Source organism: Pan troglodytes, chromosome 20 (assembly GCF_028858775.2).
Source record: "Pan troglodytes isolate AG18354 chromosome 20, NHGRI_mPanTro3-v2.0_pri, whole genome shotgun sequence".
Lineage (NCBI taxonomy): Eukaryota > Metazoa > Chordata > Mammalia > Primates > Hominidae > Pan > Pan troglodytes.
In genome coordinates, this window is record NC_072418.2 from 43,144,101 (window position 1) to 43,164,211 (window position 20,111).

Here is a 20,111-nt window from a genome sequence, read left to right on the forward strand (position 1 = left end):
GGGACTTAGGATAAATTTGAAAAGCCTGAACTAAAGAAATGGTTGGAGAGACTCCGTCTCAAAAAAAAAAAAAAAAAGAAAGAAAGAAAGAAAAGGAATGGTTGGTTTTATACTAGAGCAGAAGTGTGGTTTACATGAGAGATTTCAGAATCAAATATACTTGATTTTTCAAGACAATCTTCCTGTTATCTGGAGAGAAAAACGTGATTCAGGACGGCATGGAAACAGATAAAAGTACACAGAGAATTACTTGCCTTATCTTGAAGGATGAATAATTAACACATTTTCTTAAAACAGTCTAAACAAATGCCAAAGGGGGTTTGTTTTTCGTAGGAAAAGCTTGATTTCACTGTTGTAATCTAGCAACATTGAACTTTCAAAATGATTTTTGTAGTTTCCTAATGCTATATAAAGCGGAAACATGGAATAATGAAGAGCAAAATGTCTTTTCATTCCCGACTGTGACAGAAAACAAATAGCAAGATAACAAACTTAATTGGATCAATGATCACATTAAGTGTAACTGGTCTAACACCTTAACTTAAGAAGGTTGTCAGGTTGGATTTTTTTTTTTTTTAAGTCAGACCCAAATACGTGCTACCTACAGGTAATACTTAAAATATAAAAGCACTAATAGGTTAAAAGTAAAAGGATGGAAAAATATATAAAATCCTAACACTAGTCAAAAGAAAGCTGGAGTGGCTATATTAAAAACAAAGTGACTTCACCAAAAAGACTATATCAGGGATAAAGAAAGTTACATCATAATAATGATGAAGGATACAGTTCATCCAGTGGAAAGAACAAACCTAAATTATGCTCTTAATACAGCTTCTAAGTATGTGAGTAAAAACCTATTAGATCAATAAAGTAACAGACAAATCCACAATTATAATCAGATATTTCAACATATCTCTCTTGGTAATTGATAGAACGAATGCAGAAAAGCAACAGGGTATAGATTATCTAAACAACATATCAACCTGCTTGATCTCATTTACACTTCTGGAACACTCTTCTCAAAGACAGTAAAATTCATCTTAGGTGGACAGGGGACACTTACCAGCATATACCATATTCTGGGCCATAAAACAAGTCTCAATAAATGAGTAAATGAACTCAAGTCATACAAAGCATGTTTTTGACAAAAATGGAATTAAATTAGAAATCAATAACAGCTCACTATATATTGTCCAAAGTAGTAAAAATTTGAAAATGTATGAATACTACGATAATTGAAATTATATAATGTTTGAAAATTTCCTTTATGAGTCATAATTTTCTGTTATATCCTAAAGGGTAAACAATAACATATTTGCATTAAAACAAAATAATGTTTTTGTAGTAAGGAAAAAATTTTAAGCTATCTATATTGACTATACATTAAAGAGCAGAATAATTATTTTTGGTATATATTCCAATGCTTTAATCAATTTCTTAGCCAGTATCACCATATTTTTAAGGATATTTTTTCAACACAGTCTATTATTTTTAAATTTTGATAAAATTGTATGTAATCTTCAACGCTGGACTTTATGGTTAATAAACTTGAAATTATAGCTACCTTCAAATGGCACTTCTCTGAACACCATACCTTTTAAATTGAGATATATACTCTGCATATACTAAGGTAATCAGAAGTCTTAGAATATATCCAATGAAATGGAAAATATCCTCATGAGTATTGTGAACATGGAATATTAGATTGCAAATATTTTAGCAGTTGATGTATTTTGCCTTCACAGTACATCTCTACTTTTTCTTTTTTTTTTTTTTTTTGCCACTTAGTCTAGGAAGGGTACATTTATTTCAAAATTATTCCTAAAGCCAAACAAATTGGCTCAATTTATGATACCTTTGAATGTTAAGCCAAATTTAGGTGTTACAGAAACATAAACCTTCTCAATTGCATTCCATTCTAACACAAATTGTAAATGTATCCAGTTAGAAATGGGAGCACCATCAAAAGACTACTGCCATAGCTGAAGAAATTCCTATGCAAAACTGAAGAATTTCAAAATTAAATCCTGTATATAATATGTTAGTTCATGACTTTATTTATTCAGTTTCTTCCTTAATTTGTAGGACTAAATCCCATTGTCTTCATGTTGGCAAGTTCTGATAACTGAAATTCTGTTGAATTTCTATACTGAATAGGAGTAAGGATAGATGATATCGCTGTTTTGTGCCAAATCAACAGAATCTTAAACAACCAAAGGGTTAAAGAACAAATAAAAAGAGAATTTAGAAAACATTTGAGATAAATACAAATTTACTAAAGTTCATGAGATGCTTACTGCTCAGGGAAAAATTTATAGCTCTACATGCCTATAAAAAGGAGGAAAGATGTCAAATCAATGACCTAACTGTATACACTTAGGAATTAGAATATGAAAAATAGAAAAAAAAAAAGCAAAACCAGGAGAAGAAAGGAAATAATAAAGATAAAAGTGAGGTTAGATTAAATAGAAAATATAAAAATAATAGAGAAAATTTACAAAATTAAAAGCTGGTTCTTTGAAAAGATCAAAAAAAGTGGCAAAACTGTAGCAGGACTGAACAAGAAAAAAGAGAAAACATCAAAATTACTAAAGTCAGAGCTGAAAGTGGAGACATTACTAAACTTACAAAAATGAAAATGATAGAAGAAAATTATAAACAATTGTATGTCAACAAAATAACCTAAATGGAAAGGAAAAAGTCCTAGAAACACACAAACTATCACTGACTCAAGAAAAAATAGAAAATCTTAACAGGAGTGATGTCAGCAAGATAGAAGAATGGGACTTTCCAGCACTTAGCTCTCACAGAAACATCAATTTAAACGTATATCTATGCATGAACAAACTTTCACAGGAGCTAAAGAATCCAAGTAGCTCACTCAGAGGGGATGGGAATGAAGCAGCTAGTAGACAACTGTCTCTGAGACAGCAAAAATGTTGGATTTAGCAAAGATCTGAAAGCAGCTATTTTAATTATGTTCAAAGAACTAAAACAAGCCATATGTAAAGAATTTAAAGAAGAGTATGACAATAATACCCTGCCAGAGACTATCGACAGAGAGATGGAAATTATTACTGCAATGAAAGAACCAAGTAGAAATTCTAGAGTTGAAAAGCACAATAACTGAAATGAAAAATTCACTAGAAGAACTCATAGCAGATTTAACCTGAAAAAAGAATTAGTGAACTTGAAAATAGGTCAAGTCCATAAAATTATGCAGTCTGAAGAACAGAAAGAAAAACAGAAGGAATAAAAATGAAGAAAGCATCAGAGGCATGTAGTACACCATCAAGCAAACCAGCATACATATAAGAGGAGGGTCAGAAGGAAAGAAAAAGAAAAAATGCTTGAAAAATAATGGCCAAACTCTCTGTGAAGTTGATCACACACATGCACACACACCTACATTTACAAGAATGTGAACACACTCCAAGTGGGATAAACCCAGATATTAATACTTAATCAACATGTCTCAAGGAGAGCTACCCCAGAGTCAAATTGTCAGAAGCCAAGAACAAAGGGAAATCTTGAAAACAGCAAGGGAAACATTATTCATCATATAAACGAGATTCTCAACAGGACTACTGGCTGACTTCTCATCAGAAACAACAGAGAACAAAAGGCAGTGGGATGAGATTCAAAGTACTAAAAACAAACAAACAAAAACAAAAAACAAAACAAAACAAAACAAAAAAGCAAATAAAACCCTACCAGTCAACCAAGAATTCTATATCCAGAATATTCTCTCTCAAAATATAGATAAAATAAAGAGAATTGCAGATAAGGACTGAAAGCCTTTGTTGCTAGCAGACTTTCCTAATAAGAAATATTAAAGTTCTTTAGGATGAAGGTGATGGTCACTGGAATTCCACACAAAGAAATAATGAGCACTGATTAAAGTCATTACATAGGTAAATAAAAGATAATATACACTTTTACTTTTTTATTTTAACTGATTAAAGATAACTGCATAAAACCATAATTATACAATTGTATTATTTTGTTCATAATGTATAAAGTTGTAATTTGTGTCACATTCATATTACTATGATAGCACAAAGGAAGGGAGCTATATTGGAGTAAACTTTCTGTATACTATTGATATTATATTATTTATTTTGATTTTTAAAATTTTATTTCTAATTTTTTGTAGAGACAGGGTCTCACTATATTGCCCAGGCTGGTCGTGAACTCCTGGGCTCAGGCAATCCTTCCACCTCAGCCTCCCAGAGTGCTGGGATTACAGGTGTGAGCCACCATGCCTGACGACTATTGTTATTATTTTAGCAATAATCTCAATTAGATTTTTTTAAGCTAAGATATACATTCGTTCTTTTTAAAAGCTGAAAACGGACGGAAAACAAAAGGATGGAAAAAGATACAAATAGGTACCATACGAATGGTGATCAGAAGAGAACAGGAATGGTTATACTACCATCAGACAAAACAGACTTTCAAAATGTTACTAAAGAAAAAGAGATTTATTTAATGATAAAAGGGCGAGTTAATTAGAAAAATATAACTACAATGAACGTATATGCTCCTAAAAACAGGAGGCTACATACATGAAAGGAAAACTGACAAAACTGAAGAGAGAAAATGACAGCTCAACAATAGAAGGTGGAGATTTTAACACTCTATTCTCAATACATATAACAACTAGACAGAAAATCTGCAAGGATATAGAAGACTTAAACGACACTACAAACTAGTTTGTCTTAACTGATGGTTGGTTGAACACTCAACCAACAATAAAATACATACTCAACATGCAACATTTTCTAAACTAAACAATATACTAGACCTATATATGGCAAATCACTCTGACCACAGTGAAAATAAAATTAGAAATCAAACACTGAGGAAATTTGGGAAATGTAAAAATATTTTGAAATTATTCAACACATTGCTAAATACCCCATGGATCAAAGAATAAATTATAAGAGAAATTAGGATGTATTTTTTATTTTACTTCCTAAAAATAGAGATGAGAATCTCACTATGTTGACCAGGCTGGTCTCAAACTCCTGGCCTCAAGCAACCCTCCCATCTTGGCCTCCCAAAATGCTGGGATTACCAGCATGAACCATCGCACCTTGCCTAGAATGTATTTTTAATAAAAACAAAAACAATCCAAATTTTTGGAGCAGCTAAATATGTTTTTATTTTTAGCTTTAAATGCCTATAGTGCTAGAAAAGAATAAAGATGTAAAATCATTTGGTAGACTTCACCAGTGAAACCATGTAGTCTTTGGCTTTTCTTTGTTAGGAGGTATTAGATTGCTATTCATTCTTCTTACTGGTCATAGGTATATTCAGATTTTCTATTTCTTCATTATTGAGTCTTAGAAAGGTGTGTGTTTCTAGAAACTTTTCCATTTTGTCTAGGTTATCAAATTTATTGGAATACCATTGTAAAAAGTACTCTTGAATAATGCTTTTTATTAGTATACAGTTGGTAGGAATGGAATGTTCCCTGTTTCATTTCTGATCCTAGTTATTTCAGTCTTCCTCTCTTAATCAATCTGCCTAATGGTTCTCAATTTTGTTGAGCTTTCCAAATAACCAACTCTTAGTTTTACTAATTTTCTCTATTTTTTATTCTCTAATATGTTAATCTCAAGCCTAATATTTTCATTTCCTTCCTTCTACTAGCTTCAGATTTAGTTTCTTCTTCTTTTCTAGTTTCTAATGGCATAAAGTTAGGGGGCTGACTTGAAATCTTTCTTCTTTTTTAATGTAAACACTAACAGCTATAAAATTCCCTTAACACTGCTTTTGCTGCATCCCATAAATTTGGTATGTTGTGTTTTCATTTTCATTTACCTCATTTTCATTTGTTTTGATTTCTTCTTTGATCCACTAGTTTAGAGTGTGCTTAGTTTTCACATACTTGTGGATTTTACAGTTTTACTTATGCTATTGAATTCTAGTTTCAATATTTTAACATTATGACTTCTTCTGTGGCCTAAGACATAGTTTATCCTGGATAATAATCCACATGCACTTGAGGAAAATGTGCACTCTGCTATTGTTGAGTGGAAATGTTATGTATATATGTGTGTTAGGCCCAATTGGCTCAAGTCTCCTATTTCCTTATTTATCTTCTGTCCTGTTCCTCTACATATTATTAAAAGTAGTGTATTGAAGTCTCCTACTATTATTGCATAGATGTCTATTTCTTCCTTCAATTCTGTCAATGTGTCCTTCATATATTTTGGAGCTCAGGTGTTTAGTGTATATGTATTTGTAATTGATATATCTTCTTGGTAAGTTGACCCTTTTATTATATATTCTTTGTCTCTTCTAACCTTTTTTAACTTATATTTTGTCTGATATTAATACAGCCATGCCCACTCTTTTTAATTGCTGTTTGCATGAAATATCTTTTTTCATCTTTTCACTTTCTTTTTGTTTGTTTTTTAGACAGAGTCTCGCTCTGTCGCCCAGGCTGGAGTGCAGTGACACGATGTCGGCTCACTGCAAGCTCCGCCTCCAGGGTTCACGCCATTCTCCTGCCTCAGCCTCCTAAGTAGCTGGGATTACAGGCGCCCGCCACCAAGCCCGACTAAGTTTTTGTATTTTCAGTAGAGACGGGGTTTCTCCATGTTGGTCAGGTTGGTCTAAAACTCCTGACCTCAGGTGATCCGCCCGCCTCGGCCTCCCAAAGTGCTGGGATTACAGGCGTGAGCCACTGCGCCCAGCCCATCTTTTCACTTTCAAACTATGTGTGTCCTTAGATCTAAAGTGACTTTCTTATAGATAGCATTTAGTTGGATCTCGTTCATTTATCGTCTCCCAATCTATGTCTTTTGATCGCCAAGTTTGATCCATTTACATTTAAAGTAACTATTGATAAGGAATGACTTATTTTTGCCATGTTGTTTTTTTCTGTATGTATTATAGTTCACCCAGTCCCACATTTCTTTTCTTACTGCCTTCCTCTGTGTTGATTTTCTGTAATAACACATTTAAATTTTTTATTCATTGTATTTTTGTTATTTTCTTAATGGCTGCTGTAGGGTTTATTATATACATCTTAGAATCAGCTTCAGAATAATACTAACTTGATCCCAGTGAGATATATAAATGTTATTTATATAGTTCTAATCTATCCTGCTTTTCAATTCTATTATTGTTCTACATTATGTCTACACATGCTACAGACTCAAAAATACATTATTATACTTATTCTGTATAGGTTTATGTCTATTAAGGATGGAATAGAGTATATATATATATTTATATGGTATTTTAAATATATAGCTTTTTATTTACTATTTCTACTTCTTTTTATTTGTTCCTATGAATTCTAGTTACTATCGCGTATCATTTCTTTACTCCAATACAACTCTGCTGTCATTTACTTCCTTTATGCTGCTATTGTCAAATATATTACATTTCCATGTCATATGGCCAATAATACAATTATGTACATATTATACAATTGCTTTTTAAATCTATTAAGAGAAAAAAGTAAAAGAAATGTGCATTTATGCTGCCTTTTATAATTACCATTTTGTGTGTGTGAGACACAGAGTCTCACTTTGCTGCCCAGGCTGGAGTGGAGTGGCATGATCTCAGCTCACTGTAACCTCTGCCTCCTGGTTTCAAGCGATTCTCCTGCCTCACCTTCCGAGTAGTTGGGACTACAGGTGCACACCACCATGCCCAGATAATTTTTGTATTTTTAGTAGAGACGGGGTTTTGCCATGTTGGCCAGGCTGGTCTTGAACTCCCAACCTCAGGCAATCTGCCCGCCTTAGCCCCTCAAAGTGCTGAGATACCAGGCATGAGCCACTATGCCTGGCTATAATTACCTTTAATTATAAATATTAATTTTGTTCTTTTTAAAAATGTGATTTTAAATTTTCATGTGTTTTACTTGCTTTCAGTATTAATAACTTTTTTTTTTTTTTTTTTTTACAATTTCTCATATGGCAGATCTGGGAGGGCTTTGTTTCACCTTTTTTTTGAAGGCAGCATTACTAGAAATAAGATCACGGTTCACAAAGCTCTTGTCCTTTGAGTACTTTGAATGTATCATCCCACTGCCTTCATCCCCTCCATTGTTTCTGATGAGAAGTTTGCTGTTAATCTATTGGGGTACCCTTGTGGCACATTGTTTTTCTCTTACAGCTTTCAACATTTCCTTTCACTTTTAACATTTTTACTATGACGTGTCTGTTTGTGGATATGTTTGCATTCATTCTGTTCACAGTTTGTTGAGATGCTTGTGAGTATAGATTAATGTTTGTTCAATAAATTGTGGATGTTTTTAGCCATTATTTCTTTGAATATTTTTGTGCTTCTCTTTCTCCTCACCTTATGGTATTCTCATTACATGTACACTGGTGCACTGAAAGGCATCCTGAATTTCTCTGAGGCTCTGTTTATATTTCTTTGTTCTATTTTCTCATCCTATTTCTTCATTTTCCTATTCTATTTTCTAATGGGAAGATGGAATTGAGGTTGCATAATTTCTATTGATCTATTTGAAAGTTTTCTAATTCTTCTGCCAGCTCAAACTTATTTAGCCCTTCTGATGATTTTTTATATTAGTTATTATAGTCTTCAACTCCAGAATTTACATTTGGTTCATCTTATGATTTCCTTTATTGATATTCTTTATTTGATGAGACATTATCTTTGTATTTTCCCTTACTGCTGTGAATATATATATAATGGCTACCTTGAAGTTTCTGTCTTTTAAATCTGATATCTGTTCCCTGTCAAAGGCCATTTCTGTTGCCTGCTTTTTTCCTGTTTATAAGTCGAACATTTCAGTTTCTTTGTATGTCTTACAATTTCTTGTTGATAAGTGGACATATTAGGTAACATACTATAGCGATTCTGGATACTGATTCCCTGTCCCCTTCTTCAGAGTGGTTTTTGTTGTTCTTCAGAGTGGTTTTGTTGTTTGTTTTGTTTTGTTATTTGTTTTCTGCTTTGACTAAGCTATTTTAGTGAAGTAGCTTGCAGTGGGAAGCATTTTGTTGTTCTTCAGAGGGTGCAGCCTTGGACATATGCAGAGTTACTCGTAGTTATTTGTTTTGTGTTTTCACTAAGCTATTTTAGTGAAATAGCTTGCAGTGGGAAGCATTTTGTTGCTCTTCAGAGGGTACAGCCTTGGACATACGCAGAATATACCCTGGTATGGTTTTAAACAGGAGTCTCTTTGACCATCTTTCCCTGATCTCTCTGTTAAGATGTTTGTCTCCTTTGGTATTATTTCTAGCCCACTAGGCTCCACTGGCTTCTGTCTGATCAGTCTACTGTTCTCCACAAGTCCTTGGAGCATTAATTACTAAGCAGTTTGGTATAATTTAAGCCAAGCAGGGCTAGTTTTTGAGGCCAGTCTTTAAGGTTTCTTTTGACCTTAGAAGGGCTCCTTAGCTGTGTCTTCCCCTGGAATTACCTGATTAATTAGCTGACTTACGGTTCATGTTGTTTTTAATTAAGGGAAGTTTCTGACACTGTTTCAAATAAATTCCATTCTTCTTGAGAGAGCTTCAGAGCTCTACTCTTATACACTGTCTCTCCCTCTGGACAAAATCTCTGAACCACCATTCTGGGCAATGGGCTGGGTGGTAGCCATTTTGTTTCTCTTGTGAAACCTCTGCCTTACAAGCAAGCTGAGGCAAAGGCAATCAGGGCCCAAATCTGAGTTCACTGTGCCTGGGCAGAGCTTCCAACCTATGGGTGGGAGCGGGGGAAGCAATGGAGCCCCAAGCCTCTTAGTTGCATCACCAGGAATTTAGCCTCTTCAACTGAGAGGAGGTGGGAATAAGAATCCCTGGAAGCCTGACCCTCCTGTTGTTATAAAACTTGATTGAGAGCTGGAGCCGCATAATCCTGGCAGCATCCACCCAGTGTGAAGCTTCCATCAAACTGAGCTGTGAAGACAAGAAGAGAGTGGGCTGTGTCTTAAATACCACAAATTCTCACTGCTCTTACCAAGTTTTAGTAGACTTTGTTGTTAGATATTTCATTCACTGTATACTCTTTGCACTCTTTCAGATCTCAAATAGTAAGGTTTTAAAAATAGTTTTTGTTTTTTGTTTTTTTTTTTTACTTTTACTTGTCTTGCTGGTAAATGAGCCTGCAGAGTCTCCCTATCCTATCATCCAGAAGTGGAACTTCATACAGTCATCTAACAGTCGTTTAGCATTTTCTGTCATCTCATTTTGGAGAATCATAGATGTGGCAGAAATACATATTCTTGAAGAAAAAAAATGTCTCCCTTACAGGTACTGTGATTTTAATAGGGTGTGGGATAAGTACATGACAACATGCATGGGATAGATGCTCTGCTCTCTGCAGATCTGTGCTTTTGAGCTACAGAACATAGAAGAATATATTGACTGTTCTTAGTCTTAATATATGACAATCTAGGTGTATCATTTAAGATTAAATTTGGTTGTGAGTAAAATAGTAAAACTGCATCAAATTAAAGTGGATAAAACAAGATAAGGTTAATTTCTCTGTCATATAATATGGATGTAAGCCTGATATTATGGCCTTGCTCCAAACCAATCATGAATTCTTCCACTGCTGGCATCAGAATGGTATGAGCTCTCAGACTTACACAGAACTGGGGAAAATCGTAAAGAATTTCTGGATATCCCTCACCCAGATTTCTCAAATATTAATATATTAAGCCAGCTGTGTTTTAAGAGAGGTTTCCAGAACTGCCAAAAATATTCACTTACATCCTACTGGCCATAAGTTATGTCACATGACAACATCTTGGAAAAATTAATGCAGTGCTTACTCTAGATAGTCATAGCCAACTGTTAATAAAAATTACTGGTTCTATAATCCTGGACTCTAATCTGTAATAACAGACTCTGACCCGCTGGGGAATCCAAGGAGAAAGTTTCACTTTCCGCAATTACAAATAACCACAGTGCAACCCTAGAGACCACACTTGTGCAGAAGACTCATAGAAATGGAATGGTATCCTAGAAATTAGAACACACAGGTCTCTCATCCCCCATACTGCAAACTGGATTATCATAATACCCTATAGAAGGATGACAGAAGGCCAGGCTTGGTGGCTCACGCCTGTAATCCCAGCACTTTGGGAGGCCGAGACAGGAGGATCACGAGGTCAGGAGATCGAGACCATTCTGGCTAACACGGTGAAACCCCGTCTCTACTTAAAAAAAAAACAAAAAACAAAAAAAATTAGCTGGGCATGGTGGCGGGCGCCTGTAGTCCCAGCTACTCAGGAGGCTGAGGCAGGAGAATGGCGTGAACCCAGGAGGCGGAGCTTGCAGTGAGCCGAGATTGCGCCACTGCTCTCCAGCCTGGGCGACAGAGCGAGACTCCGTCTCAAAAAAAAAAAAAAGGATGACAGAAATCTTCTGTCCAGTTTTTTTCTGGAGAATCTATGAACATTCAAAATATTATCTATTGTCGGCTGGGCGAGATGTCTCACACCTGTAATCCCGGCACTTTGGGGTCTGAGGCGGGCGGATCACTTGAGGTTAGGAGTTCATGACCAGCCTGGCCAACATGCTGAAAGCTGTCTCTACTAAAAACACAAAAATTAGCTGGGCGTGGTGACAGGCATCTGTAATCCCAGCTACTTGGGAGGCTAAGGCAGGAAAATCGCTTGAACCTGGGAGGCAGAGGTTGTGGTGAGCCACGACTGCACCATTGCACTCCAGCCTGGGCAACAAAAGCAAAACTCCATCTCAAATATAAATCTATCTATCTATCTATCTATCTATCTATCTATCTATCTATCTATTATCCATTATTGAATGTTCTTCATAACACTGCTCAGAAACACCATGACAAATTTGAATCAGACCAATATCTCCAAAAATGGGCAAGCAGATTAATGTGTCATTTCAGGCAGGCCCTAGCAGGAGATAAACTTCTCAGCTATCACCATACATAAAACCTTATAATTCAATAAAATATCAAATGCAAACAAGAGCAGATCATAGAAATGTAAGTTGAGAAAAATCAGAGTGAACTTCTGACCTTACAATGACATTTTCTACTCTGAAACTATTAAAAGAATTCTAACAAAAGCAGCATCTTCTTCCATACCTGTAACTGCCATGTGCACCAATAGCAGCCAGATTTCTTGGTCTCAAAGGCTCTTTTCCTCTAAATAGAACCAGGACACCCTACGAGGGTACTGAATCATGGGTTGATTCCATGACTCAGGACAAGAGGCATGGGGAACATGGACCAACAAAGAAGGATCAGTCTAAAACATCTTCTTAGGACCTGAACACAATATTCATTTAAAAAGTGAAAAGAAAAAAAGAAGTCAAAAAAACAAATGTAACTGGACTCCTACTGGCTACACACCAAATTATCATAATTACTACAGATGCTTCTCAACTTATGACAGCGTTATATCCAAATAAACCCATCACAAATTGAAAACATCATATGCCAAATGTGTATTTATGACCTACAATATTTTCAACTTAACATAGCCCCATCTTAGTTTGAGGAGCATACTCTGACTGAGTATGTCTTAGTCCATTTTGTGTTGCTATAAAAGAATATCTGAGGCTGGGTGATTAATAAAGAGGTTTATTTGGCTCACTGTTCTGCAGAATGTACAAGAATCATGGTGCGGCATCTGCTTCTGCTAAGGGTCTCAGGCTGCTTCCACTCATGGCAGATGATGAAGGGAGAGCCAGTGTATGCAGACATCACATGGCAAGAGAGAAAACAAGAGGGTGAGGGAGGAGGTGCCAGGTTCTTTTGAACAACCAGCTCTCACAAAAATTAACAGAGTGATAGCTCACTCACCCCTAAATCCAGAGAGGGCATTAATTTATTCATGAGGGATCTTCCACCATGACCCAAACACCTTCCATTAGGCCCCACCTCCAACACTGAGATCAAACTTCAACATGAGATTTGGAGGGACAAATATCCAAACTATAGCAACATATCACTTTTGCACCATCATAAAGCTGAGAAATTGTTAGTTGACATTGTTGGGGACCATCTCTATAATAGTTCATTGGAACAAGTCTGTTAAAAATCATGTTCATACTGATACACAAAACATGTAATCATCATACATCTAGTATCATGTCACACTCAAAAGATAAATGGTTATAAATTTTACAAAAGGAGGCTGCAGTTAGGAATGTTTAATTTACTGTTTGTTGATAGTAGGTGAGAAAGAACTGTTCATATGCCTTTTTTCCACCAACTTGATGTTTGTTTAGAATGTATAGTTACCTATTTGTATTGATCTGTAAAAGCAAGATGGAACAAATACAGAAAAGTTTGAGTAAGCCAGACACTTTTGGAAGGGGCAGTGTACTAGAAATGGGAAAAATGTATCCATATTAACGGCTACTCATAACTCCTATGAATCAGGTAAAAGGAGGTCCAAATAAAAATCAGTGCTAGGGAGTGAAGGTCAGACTCACAAACCAAATAAACGAAATATTCAATACATTTCACAATAAGAAAATACCCTAATGTCCTAATGAAAAAGAATAAAAACACATACTCGATCCTCTTCTCCTAGGAGATGAAATATATTGTTTTAAAAATGAGTTACTCCAATAAGATATGAATAAGCAATACATAAATATATAATAAACATAACAGACCAGTTAGATATATAATAGACAACAGATTAAATACTGCTGACTAAGCACAACTTAAGGGGATTATATAATTAAATGTATCCAAAAAAACCATTATTTAATTGACCTGTCATTTTCTAATACATCTTTGTTACTAAAAATTTAAGCAACTTAGTAACCATGACTCTGGGTCATCTGATATCATAATGTGGTTCAAGGTCCAGCAATCTTCTGTTTCTTTGATTGTATTTCCTTGTTTCAGGACAGGTAAAAATGTTAATAGCATAATAAAGACCAAACTGTCCAATTATCAAAACTGTGAAGCAGCACCAATGTCAAAGAATTACAAATAAAAGGAATAAGAATTTTTTGAAAAGCAACTAAAATTGAGAAAATTCTTTTTGTAAGTGAATTCAGTATGTTCACTGAGCTTGTAAGCAAGGAAATAGTCTATGGATGCCTTCTCTGCTTTTAAAAGTAGTAGGTGATTTTTAAATTTTTACATACTTGGTTTGTAACTTTAGCAAATATTTTAAAGTGTTTTATTATGTTTGCAAAGGGACTGTGACTTCCAACTTAGAAATCCCAAGATTGCATGATGATAGAGTTTCACTGGAAGGCCTCCTGGGATCTCTCTTTTATGACAATTCTTAATGAGATACCAGAATGTGCAATGACCCATAAAGGAGTTGTGCTGGGTTAATACCCGGGGAATCTGTTGAGTTCAAAAAAGAAAGTCAAAGAGAATCAATATGAAAAAGATGAAAGTGGAAATAAAAAATAGGAACATGAGACTAGAAAGCCAGGTTTTAAATAGTCTCGTTTTGTAAGATTTATAAGATCATTGCATTAACAAAACCTGAAAACTGTTTAGAAAATTATAACTTTACCTATGATTATAGATACAATTAAATGTTAAGAAATAGAATTAAGTAGTCTATCAAAAGCATAATAATCTGATAAGGGTATATTCACAAAAAGAAGAAAGCTATCAATATAAATTATCATTTTATAGATTTTTAAATGCACTGGAATAAAATCACAAAGGATTATTATTGATCTTTAAAAAAGTTAAGCTCTCTAATTCATGATGCCACAATGGTATCATGTTTTATAGCTTGATTTAAAGGCTTAATTTTTTTCAAAGTTTATCAACAGCTCACGTACCAGCCATGATATATATAGGTGCTGATGATAAATGCTGAACAAAAACAAGGTTCCAGACAAAACAATCTTGGCTCCCTGAATAAACTAGAGGGTGCTAATTTTGTAATGAATATACTGTCAGCCTTATCACACAAGTTGACTTATGTTGACAACCTTAATGGCATTCATTTTTGAATAGTCTATTTCAATTTTCATTTTGTATTCAATCCACAGCTAAAACACACATGACTATAAATATTCAGAGGTCAAAGTCTCTCCATAGATTGTTTATCCACTACAAATTAGATCTTTACAATGGACTTATGGCGGTTACCAGCTTACCCAAATGATCAAACTTAGTTTCACTAATGCAAGGACCTGTACTTAAATGTTTTCTGACAGTAAAACATGACATACAAATAGCCTACAAAGTATTCTTCTCCAAAATGTTTAATCTGACCTAACAGAGCCTCTGGACTCAAATTCCCTTGTACAGAATATGCAACAAAGAGAACAACGCTAAATGACACTATAAAGAAAGAAATCTAAACACATAGACAATTTTCCTGGGCTAATCAAAATTCAATCTCATTTTTTAAGAATGAGGAGATGGACCAGGCCTTTTCAAAACTATCAAGCAGATAGTCAGGGCCTGTGAAGTGTGCCAAAGAAATAATCCCCTGCACTGTAGGCCATACATTTCAATCCCTGTATCTTGTTAAGTTAATCCCCTCCTTGTTAAGTTTGTCTTTTCCAGAATCGAAGCTGTAAAGCCACAACTCGTTCTTCAAATGGAGCCCCAGATGCAGTCCATGACTAAAATCTACCGCGGACCCCTGGACCGGCCTGCTAGCCCATGCTCCAATGTTAATGACATCGAAGGCACCCCTCCAGAGGAAATCTCAACTGTACAACCCCTACTACACCCCAATTCAGCAGGAAGCAATTAGAGCAGTTGTTGGCCAACCTCCCCAACAGCACTTGGGTTTTCCTGTTGAGAGGGGGTACTGAGAGACAGGACTAGCTGGATTTCCTAGGCCGATTAAGAATCCCTAAGCTTAGATGGGAAGTTGACCACATCCACCTTTAAACACGGGGCTTGCAACTTAGCTCACACCCGACCCATCAGGTAGGAAAGAGAGCCCGCTAAAATGCTAATTAGGCAAAAACAGGAGGTAAAGAAATAGCCAATCATCTATTGCCTGAGAGCACAGCAGGAGGGACAATGATCAGGATATAAACCCAGGCATTCGAGCCGGCAACGACTACCCTCTTTGGGTCCCCTCCCTTTGTATGGGAGCTCTGTTTTCACTCTATTAAATCTTGCAACTGCAAAAAAAAAAAAAAAAAAAAAAAAAAAAAAAAAAAGAATGAGGAGAAAGGAGAAATGTTCTAGGTCAGTGGCTCTCTAACTCTGGTTGGTATCACAATCACCTGGAGAAATAATAAAAAACATAGAGGCCCAGAATTATAAGCTAGGGCTTAAGCCTCTGTAGCTTTACTAAGTGCCACTGTTGATTCTAATACCTACCAAAATTTGAGAGCCTACATTCATAGGATTTCCAGGCTACAATACACTAAAGAGAGATAACCAAATGCAATGCAGATTCTGCAATGGATTCTCCTTTGAATATGAATAGCTGTAAAAGATGGTTTGGAAGCCAATGAAGAAATCTGAAAATGGAATGAGATTACAGAATTATGAATACTTTCCTTAACGGTAATTATGGTACAATGGCTATATGATATTGTCTTCATGTTTGGTTGATACACATGTTGATTAAATAAAGGGTAAAGTGTCATGATGTCTAAAACTTATTCTCAATGGTACAACAAATATACAAAAAATAAACGTGCAAATTGTTAACAATTTTGAATCTAGGTTGGGGTATATGATTGTATATTTGACTATTCTTTCAAAACCCACAACAAGTATCAACTAGGTTTACCATCTTTTATGGGCAGAATTTGTGGTATCCCAAAGCAATTACAATAGCAACATCAAAAATCACTGGTCATTGATCACCATGATAGCTATATAACAATGAAATAGTTTGAAATGTTCTGAGAATTACCAAAATGTGACGTAAAGACATGAAATGCACACCTGACGTTGGGAAAATGGACCTGATCGTCTTGCTCACCACAGGGTTGCCACAAACCTTCAGTTTGTATAAAACACAATAACTGCAATGCACAATTCAGCGAGGTATGCCTGCATCTGGTAAATTATTTCATAGGGAGTATATTGTGAACATGACAACTACCCTATATTCCTCATTCAAAGACTTTCTCACAAGAATTATCTTCTCCGAACTCTAAGGTATTTAGTGTGGCTATAAAACGCCCCACATTCCTTACACTCAAAGATTTCTCAGAAGTATGAATACTCAGAAGTTGAGCAAATCCCAGGCCATGATGAAAGTTCTTCACACATTCTTCTATGTTCACAAGATTTCTCATCAATATGAGCTCTCTGGTGTTGAGTAAATTTTTCGTACACAGTGAAGGCTTGTCCACACTCCTTATGGTCACAAAATTTCTAACTATTCTGAATTTTCTGATGTTGAGACAGCTGATCATCCACAGTAAATGCTTTCCCATATTCCTTACATTATAGGGTTTCTCACCAGTATGAATTTTAACATGTTGAACAATGTTTGAGCTACAACTAAAGGTCTTCCCACATTCTGTACATTCACAGGGTTTCATACCAGTATGAATTCTTTGATGTGCAGTCAGGACCAAATTAAATCTGAAAGTTTTCCCACACTCCTTACATTCATAGAGTTTCTCACCAGTATGAATACTCTGATGTTGAACAAGGTTTGAGCCACTATTGAAGGCCTTCCCACATTTCTCAAATTCAAATGGCTTCTTGCCAGTATGAATGACCTGAAGTCCAGCAAGCTATGTCAGAAAACTGAAGGCCTTTCCACATTCTTTACATTCAAAGGGTTTTTTACCAGTGTGAATTTGGTAATGTTAAATAAGTTGGTAATGATATCTAAAGGTCTTCCTCCACTCCTAGCATACAAAGAGTTTCTCACTGGAATGAATTTTCTGATGCTGAATAACGTTTGAACCACGAATGAAGCCTTTCCCACACCCCTTACATTCACTTGGTTTTACACCAGCACGAATACTCTGATGTTGAACATGGTTTGAGACACGATTAAAGGACTTTCCACATTCCTTACATTCAAGATGGCTTCTCACCTGTGTGAATGTTCTTATGGCGATTAAGCTGGGTGGGAAGACTAAAAACCTTTCCACATTCCTTACATTCAAAGGGTTTCTCACCAGTATGCAATTTCTGATGTCGAATAAGTTGCATATGAAGTCGAAAGGCTTTCCCACACTCCTTACATTCAAAGGGTTTCTCACCAGTATGCAATTTCTGATGTCGAATAAGGTGCATATGAAGTCGAAAGGCTTTCCCACATTCCTTACATTCAAAGGGTTTCTTTCCAGTATGAATACTTCGATGTTGATTAAGATTTGAACCACGACGAAAGAATTTCCCACATTCCTTACATTCAAATGGTTTCTCACCTGTGTGAGTTTTCTGATGTTGGGAAAGTTGTAGGTAAAGTCTAAAAGCCTTCCCACACTCCTTACATTCATAGGGCTTCTCACCAGTGTGAATACTCTGATGTTGAACAAGGCTTGAGCCACGATTGAAGGCCTTCCCACAGTCTTGACATTCAAATGGCTTGTCACCAGTATGAATTCGAGAATGTTCAATAAGTTGGCAATGATATCTAAAGGCCATCTCACATTCCCTACATACAAAAGGTTTCTCATTGGAATGAATTTTCTGATGCTGAATAAGGTGTGCACCACGATTAAAGCCTTTCCCACACTCCTTACATTCATATGGTTTTATACCAGCATGAATACTCTGATGTTGAACAAGGTTTGAGCTACGATTAAAGGACTTCCCACATTCCTTACATTCAAACGGTTTTTCACCTGTGTGAATGTTCTTATGGCGATTAAGCTGGTTGAGAAGACTAAAGGCCTTCCCACATTCCCTGCATTCAAAGGGTTTCTCACCAGTATGAATCTTCTGATGTCGAACAAGCTTTGTCAGAAGAGTAAACGCCTTTCCACATTCTTTACATTCAAAGGGTTTCTCACCAGTATGAATTTGGCAATGTTCAATAAGTTGGTAATGATATCGAAAGGCCATCCCACATTCCTTACATACAAAGGGTTTCTCATTGGAATGAATTTTCTGATGCTGAATAAGGTGTGCACCACGATTAAAGCCTTTCCCACACTCCTTACATTCATATGGTTTTACACCAGAATGAATACTCTGATGTTGAACAAGGTTTGAACTACGATTAAAGGACTTCCCACATTCCTTACATTCAAACAGTTTCTCACCTGTGTGAATGTTCTTATGGCGATTAAGCAGGGTAAGAAGACTAAAGGCCTTTCCACATTCGTTACATTCAAAAGGTTTCTCACCAGTATGAAATTTCTGATGTCGAGTAAATTGTATGTGAAGTCGAAAGGCTTTCCCACACTCCTTACATTCAAAGGGTTTCTCTCCAGTATGAATACTCTGATGCTGAATAAGATTTGCACTACGACTAAAGTATTTCCCACATTCCTTACATTCATACGGTTTATGTGTATTGCAAATAAGAGAAGCATGAGGAGTATAAGTAGGCAGTTTTTCATAGCTGATCATCTTTTGATTGATATTTCCTTCTTGATATCCCTGTAGTCCCTCAAATCGTCTACATTCTGAGTCATTTCTAAAATAAAAGGCCTCAACGCCAAGAGTTGTACTTATTTGCTTTATAACCTGTTTGGGTAAATTTACTTCAGAGGTATCATTTTCTGGAGATACTTTCTCAGGTCCATATTTTGACTCCAAATCTGAAAGAAATGAAGAAAGCAAACCTATTTTATTTTCCTATAACACACATGCATACAAAGTCCTTTCATCAACTGAAACCATCAATTCAAACCAATAAAACCTTTATTGATTTTATTAGCCAAAACCAACAAAGTTGGTAGATAGAACCTTTCTCATATCACTTCTGTTTCCAGTGGAAGCAAATGCACATCTGAGCCAGCCTGGTTATGTACATGTAAAAATCAGAAAACGAACCACAGAAGGTTGAACCTAACTAGGTCAACTATCTGTTGAAACATATTGATATGTTCTATAGGACTTAAGACCATGAGACCCATAGTTTCATAGTCAGTAATTAGAATGTCCAGGATGCAATCCAAATATACTGGCATATACAAGAAAATTTCAACTCACATTGGAAAAGAAAATCAACAGCAGCATTCTGCCAGGGGCCTGGGAATCACCCCACCCCTGCTTACCACAAGAACCAGCACGTACAACTG

The 20,111-nt window shown here is 35.7% G+C and overlaps 1 protein-coding gene across 24 annotated transcripts in view; it reads right to left on the reverse strand.

Moving 5' to 3' along the window:
- Positions 1-12,551: 12,551 nt before the first annotated feature.
- The window catches only part of ZNF780A (zinc finger protein 780A), a 72,237-nt gene continuing 64,677 nt past the window's right edge, over positions 12,552-20,111 (reverse strand). For all 24 annotated transcript variants that reach the window (XM_063801685.1, XM_063801684.1, XM_063801686.1 and 21 more), the window contains one exon: positions 12,552-19,628. In XM_063801685.1, the coding sequence (XP_063657755.1) occupies positions 17,935-19,628 (1,694 nt within the window). In that variant the 3' untranslated portion in view covers positions 12,552-17,934. The remainder of the gene's footprint in view (positions 19,629-20,111) is intronic.